Source organism: Crocodylus siamensis, chromosome 4 (assembly GCF_052110815.1).
Source record: "Crocodylus siamensis isolate JL-2025a chromosome 4, ASM5211081v1, whole genome shotgun sequence".
In the NCBI taxonomy this organism is placed as follows: Eukaryota; Metazoa; Chordata; order Crocodylia; family Crocodylidae; genus Crocodylus; species Crocodylus siamensis.
The window spans coordinates 65,525,416-65,534,979 of NC_143398.1; the positions used below are offsets into that span (position 1 = coordinate 65,525,416).

The 9,564-nt window shown below is 48.7% G+C and overlaps 1 protein-coding gene across 1 annotated transcript; it reads right to left on the reverse strand.

The window, feature by feature from the left end:
- Nucleotides 1-5,517: 5,517 nt before the first annotated feature.
- Nucleotides 5,518-9,221, reverse strand: LLPH (LLP homolog, long-term synaptic facilitation factor). The gene is made up of 3 exons (XM_090042467.1): nucleotides 9,071-9,221; nucleotides 8,632-8,812; nucleotides 5,518-7,011 (listed from the first exon to the last, which is right to left on the reverse strand). The coding sequence occupies exons 2-3, from the start codon at nucleotides 8,804-8,806 to the stop codon at nucleotides 6,848-6,850; spliced, it is 339 nt and encodes a 112-aa protein (XP_089898593.1). The 5' UTR covers nucleotides 8,807-8,812; nucleotides 9,071-9,221; the 3' UTR covers nucleotides 5,518-6,847.
- Between the last annotated feature and the right edge of the window lie 343 nt (nucleotides 9,222-9,564).

Genomic DNA, 9,564 nt, shown 5'->3' on the forward strand with positions numbered 1-9,564 from the left:
ACCTCTTCAGAGGTCATCTAGTCCAACCCCTTGCCTAAGGATAGATTACATTAATTGCTTCCTGGTTAAAAGTTTTATGTTCATAAGCTCTCTAAAATCTGTAAATTTGTAAAGCTGACTAGAAACATGCACTGTTTCTTGGGAGTGCAGATAGTTTTAGTGCAATTTTGGGAAGTCTCATGAGCAAGGGCTCTCAAGATAGTGTCCTCTTAACCCCCTCCCCCCCAGCATTTTAGCAAATGCATGTTCCTCCTGCTGTTTACTTACGCCACCCAGAGTTGCTATGGCTCTGATCCTCCCCAAGCTGTTCTCAATCATTCAGGATTGAGGAAAGCAAAACTGTAACATGTATTATGAGAAAGTCTGTAACTCTAAGCCATTTGCAACAAAACTAGATCTCCACTGAAGAGAACATTTGTAGACAGTCCACTGTCACAATAACAGGGAGACTCCAGGTGACATGCTGTGGTGATTGAACATACACTGCAAATCCAGCAGCTTTCAGGTAACTGTAGGTATAGCTGTACAGAACGTTGGAGTGAGCAGCCGGTTAGAAGAGGTGCTTTACTATCATGAGAGCGGTATGTGTACCATGGGACATGAAAAATGCCTTTTTTTGGTGAAAAGATGTTTGCATTTTTCAGTAAAGATGCATAAGGAATCTGGTTAGTGGCACTTTCAGGAGGTCCAGGTGCTCCGTGTAGAGAGAATGCAAGGTTTAATTCAGATGTAGGTAACTCCTATCTTTTGCCCTTGAAAGAGAGGCATACATGAAGAGATCAGATAAAAACCATTGTCACTGACATTTTCTTAATAAGAATTTACAAATTCCCTTATTAACAAATAGCCACTAGGCTTTATAAAGTTAATAACTTTCAAATGTTTCTAACATAAAAGCTAGTAACTAGGATCATAAGAATGAGAAATGTGTTTGACTAAAATAAGCCCCCACACCCTTGTGGTCTCTTAAAGTACTGCCTCCAACACAGGTGCTTAAACATCAAATGGCAGATAAAGTTCTTTGGGTGAATCCGATATCTTTTATTAGACCAACTTAAATAGTTGGAAAACAATTTTTAAGCAAGCTTTCAAGTTCAAAAACCCTTTGTCATGCTGAGGAAGTTTCAGCAGTTGGTGTGTGCTCTTCCTGGACGGAATGAGAAGTAAAGAAGCCAGAGGCTGGGCTGGTGTGCATACAAGATAGGCAGTCTGTGAATGCCTCTCACCCATTGAGGAATCAATGGGTGAGAGACAAGCTGGGTGTGGGAGGAAAGAAGGGGGATGAATAGTGAAGTACCTGGGGAGTGAGATGTCAGGCAGCTTATAATGCATCATAAATCCAATGTCTATATTTAGTCCATGATTTTTAGTATCTAGGAGGTTGATGAAGTGAAGTTCATAGGCTCATGCCTGGGAAGTGTTTTGTAAGCTTCCTTTGAGGATCAGGACTAAGAGATTGGAGAGAGAGTGATTTTCTTGTGAGAAATGTGCCCCCACAGGTAATTGGGTATTCCTGTCTTTGATAGGTTTCCAGTGTGCATTCATTCTGATGTGCAGTTGCTGTTTGGTATCTCCTACATATTTTCCATCAGGTCATATGGCACATTAGACAAGATATATTACATTTCTGGAATTTCTTGGCAAAAGAGGCAGGAGATAAGGTCTCCAAAGTTTCTTTTATATTAAGAAAGTTATACAAGCAGAACAGAAAGCTCTTACCTTACACTTCCAGAAGTTCCTAGAAAACTCCCTTGGTTCTAAAGACACTAACCTGCAGAAAGGATTTGAAAGAACTGGCATCATACATGCAATGTTTTCACATGTGCATGTACAGACACACAAAAGACCAGACAAAACCTTTGTGAAATACAGCCTGAAAAAACAGGGCCAAATTCTCATAACAGACATGACCTGAACTACAGGTTTCCCTCGATTTATGCAGTACATGCGTTCCCAGAGAATGGTGCATAAGTCCGATTTGCAAAAAGCGAATGCACTTTACAGTGTAACTAATAGGGATAAGTTCCCATGGTGGTGAGGGAGGGAAGGAGGGAGGGAGGGAGGTTGGGACTAGGGAAGGGGTGCTGCTCCTGGGGCCACACAAGGCAGCAGAGGGAACGGAGAGGCACTCGCCCCTGGCCCCGGCTGTAGCAGCCCCAGGAACAGCTGACTCCAGCTGCCTGTAGTTGTGCCCTGGTGCAGTCAGCTGGTGTCAGCTGCTTCCGGGGCCCCTCCAGCATGGGCTGGGGTGAGTGCAGACAAGTGGAGCCCCTAGCAACGCGGGGCACAGCACTCACCCCAGCCCCAGGAACAGCTGACACCAGCTGCTTGTAGCTGGGCTGCCCCATGCCTCAACCTCACCCAGGGCTCTGCTGGTCCCCACTCATGCCTTCCCATGCTGGAGCAGCTCTGGGAGTGGCCGACACCAGCTGCCTGCAGCCGCTGGACTGCACCATGGCCTGGTACAGGCATGGTGTGAGCTGCTCTCAGGGCCACTCCAGCATGGGCTGGCGTGAGTACAGACAAGCAGAACCCCAGGCAGCGCAGGACACAGCACTCACCCTGGCCCTGGCTGCAACGACCACCCCAGCTGCACCAGAGCCCCAAGAAGTTTAAGGCACAATGCAGCCCAGCTGCTCCCAGGGCAAGTGCTGTGCTCTGCACTACCCAGGGCTCTGCTTGTCTGCACTCACCCCAGCCTGTGCTAGAGCAGCCCTGGGAGCAGCTGACACCAGCTGCCTGCACTAGGGCACAGTGCAGCCCACCTGCTACGGGCAGCTGGAGTTCATAGATTTCATAGACATCAGGGCTGGAAGGGACCTCGGGAGATCATCAAGTCCAGCCCCCTGCCCAAAGGGCAGGAAGTCAGCTGGGGTCATAGGATCCCAGCAAGATAAGCATCCAATTTACTCTTGAAGGTGTTCAATGTAGGTGCTTGAACCACCTCCGATGGCAGACTGTTCCAGACCTCGGGGGCTCGGACAGTAAAGAAATTCTTCCTTATGTCCAGCCTAAAATGGTCTCGCAGGAGTTTGTGACCGTTCCACCTTGTCATCCCTTGGGGCGCTCTGGTGAACAAACGTTCCCACAGATTCTGGTGGTCACCTTTGATAAACTTATAGGTGGCCATCAGATCACCCCTGAGCCTATGCTTTTCCAGGCTAAAGAGTCCCATGGCTCTCAGCCTGTCATCGTAAGATCTGTTTTCCTGACCTCTGATCATGCGCGTGGCTCTCCTCTGGACTCTCTCAAGCTTCTCCACATCCTTTATGAATTGTGGAGCCCAAAACTGGACGCAGTACTCCAGCTGCGGCCTCACCAAGGCCGAGTACAAGGGGAGAATGACGTCCCAGGATTTGCTCGAGAAGCATCTATGGATGCAAGCCAGCGTTTTGGTCGCTTTATTAGCCGCAGCATCGCATTGCAGGCTCATGTTCATCTTGTGGTCAATGATGACCCCCAAGTCTCTTTCTTCTGTAGTGCTAACCAACGTAGCACTGCCGAGCCTGTAAGTGTGCTGCAGGTTTTTCCTCCCAAGGTAGAGAACCTTGCATTTATCGGTGTTAAACACCATGAGGTTCTCGTCTGCCCATTTGCTGAGCTTGTCCAGGTCAGCCTGGATCACCCGCCTATCTTCTGGCGTGGATGCTTTGCCCCAAAGTTTGGTGTCGGCCACTCCTGGAGCCACTCCAGAAGCAGAAGGGGTGAGTGGAGTGGAGACCAGCAGAGCCCCGGTGGGGTTGGGTTGGGCCACGGTGCAGCCCAGCTGCTACAGGCACTTGGTGACAACTGTTCCCAGCTCTGCTTGCCTGGACTCACCGCAGCCCATGCTGGAGCAGCTGACACCAGCTGCCTGCACCAGGGCACAGAGCACCCTATGAGCAGAGGTGAGTGTGGACAAATGGAACCCTGGGCAGCCCAGGACATGGCACTCACCCAGAGCCTAGGCGTGGAGGGAGAGGGGTAGCACAGTGCAGCCCAGTGGTTGCAGACACCTGGTACCGGCCACTCCTGGGGCTGCTGCAGCCAGGGCTGGGGCAAGTGGGGCCATAGCCCTTTCCCTTCCCCCTCACAGACTTACCTGCTCGGGCAGAGGGGATTGTCTATGTTGATCGCATAAAAGCAAATTTACCTTGCATATAGTGAATTATGGGTCTAAATATGCTCATCACATAAGAGCAAATTTGCAAATAAAGAACCTGCATAAATGGAGGGAAACCTGTATACACTTAAAATTTGTTTAATCTCTTTGCTCCTCCTAGGTGATTTAAATGTTTTCAAAAGCTCGGAATCTCTCTCCTCTCAGTATTCATAGTGAAACCCTTAATGGACAATACTTGTTTTTACAGAAATATAGGGTACTTGCAGGGAAATTTAGGTGTGTAAAAAAGCAGCTATACACTTTAGTCCGGGGTGGGCAATTATTTCAGGTGGAGGGCCACTTCCCGAGTTTTGGCAAGCCATCAAGGGTCATACGGGCAGCCCCACCCCTTGACAGGTGCCCCACCCCCTGGTTGCCATCTGGGGACCAGAAGTCCAGCCCTCTAACCCCTGACATTTGCCACCAGAAGTCCCTCCCTTTGCCCCCTGGAAGTACTCCTTTAAGCAATGGGGTTTGTCATCTATGAACCTGCACTCCTGCAAGCCCAGGCCCCATGCTCCCACTCACTGCCACTTGGCCCCATCTGCCACTGCTGCCCTTCTCCTGCCACTTCCCCATTCCAGCCTGCCGCTCTGGCACCATGTCCCAGCTGCTCTTGTGGTCCCCGGTGCTGCAGCTGGGAGCCACATGGTGCTGGAGTGGCCAGCTGGTTGGTGGGAGGGGGGAAAATCAGGGAAATGGCTGCGCCAGATTGGGGAAGGGGCAGTGAGCAGGCACACAAAGCGCAGGGCCTGTGCCAGTGCACCAGGGCCAGTGCTGGCAGGGACCAGAGTGGGGCAACAGAAGCCCAGGGCACAGGCTGCCACCACCATACCATGCATCCTCTTGATGTATCATGTACCCTGTTGCCTCTGCACTGCACTGTGTGCCTCCATGGTCCCTCCCTTGCTATACAGTACACCTGGATGCTCCATGTTACCCTTAGCTCTCCACCACAGGGTCCTCCACTGCATGGTGCTTCTTGGGTGACCCACTCCACATGCTACCCTAGCATGGCAAACTGTGCCAGACTGCACTGCCTCAACCTCTGTGGCTGGGAAGGGGAAGCCAGACGGACAGAGAGCTCAAAAACCCCAGCTGCTTTTAAGAGAGCTCAAATCTTGATGCCAACATTTCACATCTAATTTTGAACTGCAAAGTCTGCAACTCTTAACAATAAAAGCTGAATTAAAAGTACCATTTTCTATTTTACTGTACTATGGGAGTGATCGCATCCACTACATACATTACCGCAGTATAGATGTTGAGATGGATATACTAATGCTGCTACATAACACAGAAGTAAACGTCAAGTTAGTGAACTGACCTGATAAAATTTCCATTAACCAAAAGTCAATAATCAAACCGTACACAGGTTTCATCTCCCATATTCTAATAACTTCATTTTTATAATTGTCAGTTGGTTTTACTTGCATAATAGAAGAGAAAAACATCATTCTTTCATAATTCATAAAATATATCTCCCTTAGAAAATCTGAAATCCACACCAAGTCATCCACCTTTTTTGGTTTTAGCACAAAGTGCCTCAAGCTAGTAGAACTTTGTTTTCAAAAAGCATAAGGCCTATTTCCTATTTTATCACATCAGAATTGTACAGCAGCTGCAGACTGTTATCAGTAGGCAATCAGAGCACTTCAGTTCAAGCGTTGGAACAGACCTGCCTGCAAATCAGGTTCCGCATGGATGAAGGGTTCTTCAGAGAGCAACATACTGTTAGTCTAGTGCTTTAAAACTTCTTCAAAGATGGGAATGGTTATTGTAAAAAGGTAATGTTACAGGGTAACTAAGTTCTTGAATCTGTCATCACATATTATTCCCCAATAATATGCATAAGCAAATATAATTAAATGGTATTTACTACACAGTCATACAACATTTAAAATCTTGCTTACTATGTTGTAACAAGTAGACGCAAATGCCACTATGAGGGAACACTGACCTACTAAAAACACACGGGTACTGCAACACACACGTACCTTGACTTAGGCCACCATTGTTCACAATGTTTAAACTTTAACTTACTTCTTATTACTCATGGTTTTGCATTCTTTCAGATGGACAATGAATGTCAACCACATCAGTTTTGACTTCAATTCCTCACTGCTGCAGTACTTGGGTTGCAAAAACTAATGGAAAATGTCTTTATTGTAAGCAACCATTTCTTCTGGCCTTTTTTTTTTGTTTAAATCCAGGTAAAACAATTTTTTTTGTCTCAAGTTGTGACCTAAATTTCTGTTTACAGCATCCCTTTAAAAGTCGCATTGTTTCACTGATGTATTGGTTTTCCATAAAACATGTTCTATAGGAAAATTAAACAGGCTTTTGAAGTACTAAACACTTCTAAAAATGTACCTGCTATTAGTGCTATGGCTCACTTATTAATTTCTATCCAGTTTGTTCCCTCCCTCCATTTTCTGCATATTAAGTTTTATAGAGTTCTGCAAAGCAGAGGAAAAAATACAAAATCGGTAAGGCAATTCAAAAGCACTATTTTAGTACATTTTATTTTTAAATGAAGCAGTTTTCAATGGGATATTCTTTTCAGCTGCTTCTGATCTAATAAAACCCAACCTGTAATGATAATTATATCTGGCAGCTGAGCCCAGTCAGATTGTACACTCAGTCTTTAACAGTCTCTGTTTTCTACATCAAATCTCTTGCCCACTTTTCCACCTGTGTGAGAATCTACCATGCCAGTCCCTTGGCCACCTTGGACTTGTTTTTTCCTTTAACACGTTTTGCCTTAAGTTTCTTCTGCTGTCTAGGATTTAGCCAAACTGGGTACTGTCCATGTTCATCTAGGAGAGTCTTTTTGCTTCTTTTACTATCTGTGTCCATCTTGCTTTGATCTGGGGGACAGAAAGAAAAAAGGATTTAAAAGGGCATAAAATTGGTTAACCAGTTTCACATAGGAATAAAAACTCTCCTTTCATACATTCAAGAAAAAATCTCTTGTTGCACACACAGTTTAGCCCTCATACAGAGCCATGAGTTTCAATAAAGTGAAAGGAGTTGTATTCCCACATAACAAAGGCCTTATGTTTCTTCTACATAACACCATTTGCCTTAAGTGTAGTCTGGAAAATGACCATCCCACTTAAATGTGCCAGCTGCTGCAGGCAGAAGATGCCCGATGGCAGAACAGTGGGTGCCTGTACAGATTTTTGGAATTTAGGCATCAGCAACGTGAGCAGCTGTTAGGAGGGAGAAACAATACAGCGTGTGATATCAGTGACTTAGAATGACAAGATTACAGACACCAACTCTCCCCCCCCCACAAATACTGATAACTGAAATGAGAAACTGAGTATCAACTACAGCAAAGTTGCCAAGTTTCCATGCACAGAATAAATGAGTGTACATCAAAGCAAGGACCAATCTAAGTAAGAGCCTAATGGCCTAGGAAGACGCTATCCATCCTGTTATAATTAACTAGATGCACTTGTATATTCCTCTGTCTCCTCACAGAGTGGGCAAAACATTGCCCTTACACTTACTTGACAGCATTTCCCTATCTGGCTGCAACAGAACAATTAAGCAGTTTCCAGGAACCTTCCAGACCATCAACTGATTTAAATGAAAATCAGAAAGGACCAATAAGAAATGGCACACAGTACCATTGGTGGCTAGAAAACCTGCAGAGGCCAAAGAACTGCCACCATGAGGAAAGGGAAGGCTGGAAATATCCAAATAGAGAGGGATAACAGAGCAGCTTAAGAAAAGTTGGAGACATGCCAGGAAACCCATTATATACACTATTAATTTATAGAAATAATGAAGCATGTAGAACCCTGTAGCATAGATCAGTGGTGCTTTAAGATAATCTCTAAGTGGGATCAGAGTGGTGTGGATCAGAGCCTGCAGGCTGGATGCCTCATGGGGCTGGTGTACAGGGTTGGGCCCTGTGTGCCCAGATCAGGCCCTGCACCATTCTGGCTCAGCACTGTGCACTCGGATTTGGCCCAAACCATCCCAGCCTTGTCCGCCTGACTGAGCACGCAGGACTGACTTATCCAGCCCTATAGCCTTTCCATGGGTACAGAAATTTGGCAGTGGGGCAGCAGCAATTAACACTACCCCCAGTGCCAAATCTCTGCAGCTGTAGGGAGCCCAGCAGAGTAGGTGCCACTGGTTCAGCCCACAGCTGGGGACTGAGCACTCCAGTATAGCTCCCAAACACTGAAGCCCGACAGGTTGGGGAACCACAAGTGACTTGCACTAAGCAGTAACTCGCAACAGCTGATGCACCACCCTCGCAGCAGCACAGCTAGCCCGTACCTGTACAAGGGAAAAGTAGCACCTACGTCAATTCACAGCTACAGCAAGAGGGTGAGGGCCCAGGGCACTTATCACAGCAGCAGGGGGAGCATAACCAGCACCAGCAGAGACTGGTCTGGGAGAGTGCGTCCCACATAGGCATGCTGGAAGCCCAGGCACAGAGCCCTCATGCTCAAGATGAACGGACTCACCCTCAGGAGCCTGGACCTTCTGCGGCGGGACCAGGGTGGCCACATCCTGCACCTCACTCAGGAGGGCACCGGCTTTCAGGATGTCCCTCAGACGCGCCAACTCTTTGGGGCCGTTCTTCTGCCGCTTCTGCGCCCGCATCTTCCGTTTCCACTTGCTCCTCAGGCTCTTCGCCATCTCCAGCTGGGAAAGCAAAAGAAACCCCCAGCCCTTCCCTTCAAACCTCGGAGGCCGGTCTCCTCCCGGCCGCTGCGCCAGCAGCCAGGGCAGACGGCAGCGGCAAGGGGCGGGGAACTGGTGTGCGGAGGGGTGGGGGGGAGGGGCGCATGCGTGCGGCGGTGGGCTGAAGCCTCCAGCTGCCCCTGAGCAACGCCCCGGCAGGGGAGTGGGGGGAAGAGGCCCCGGGGAGTAGTCGCGGCAGGAACACGAACCCCAACTCACCCACAGCACCCACGAGCTCCGCACGCGTCCACCACTACCTTCACTTCCGGCGCCAGCGCGTCCGCTGGGCGCAGCTTCCGTACGCGCGTAGCAAGTCCCGCCCCGCGCCGTGCCGGTAGCGCGGAAGGGCGGGAGGGGGCGGAGCTAGCGCGAAAGGGAGCATTGCTCGAGCAAGGCGCTGCGGGCAGGCGCCTCCGCTACCTACGCCCTGAATCAGTGCTTCTCCCCGCTTTGTAGCAGGACCCGTTCGTGAACACCCATAGCCAGTCCCTCCCCCCCGCCAAGATGGGTGTGTGGGGTCATGGGGAGCCCCCAGCCGCCCCTCACAAGTAGCAACTCTGCCAGCCGGCCAGGGAGAACCCTCCATTTCCCCACTTTAAAGGAGACTCACGGGACCTTTTCATATGTTGCTTCAGGTCCCGTGTGGGTCGCGACCAACAGGCTGAGAAACACTGCTCCGAAGTGCTCCAGACTACACAGCCAGATTTTAGGAC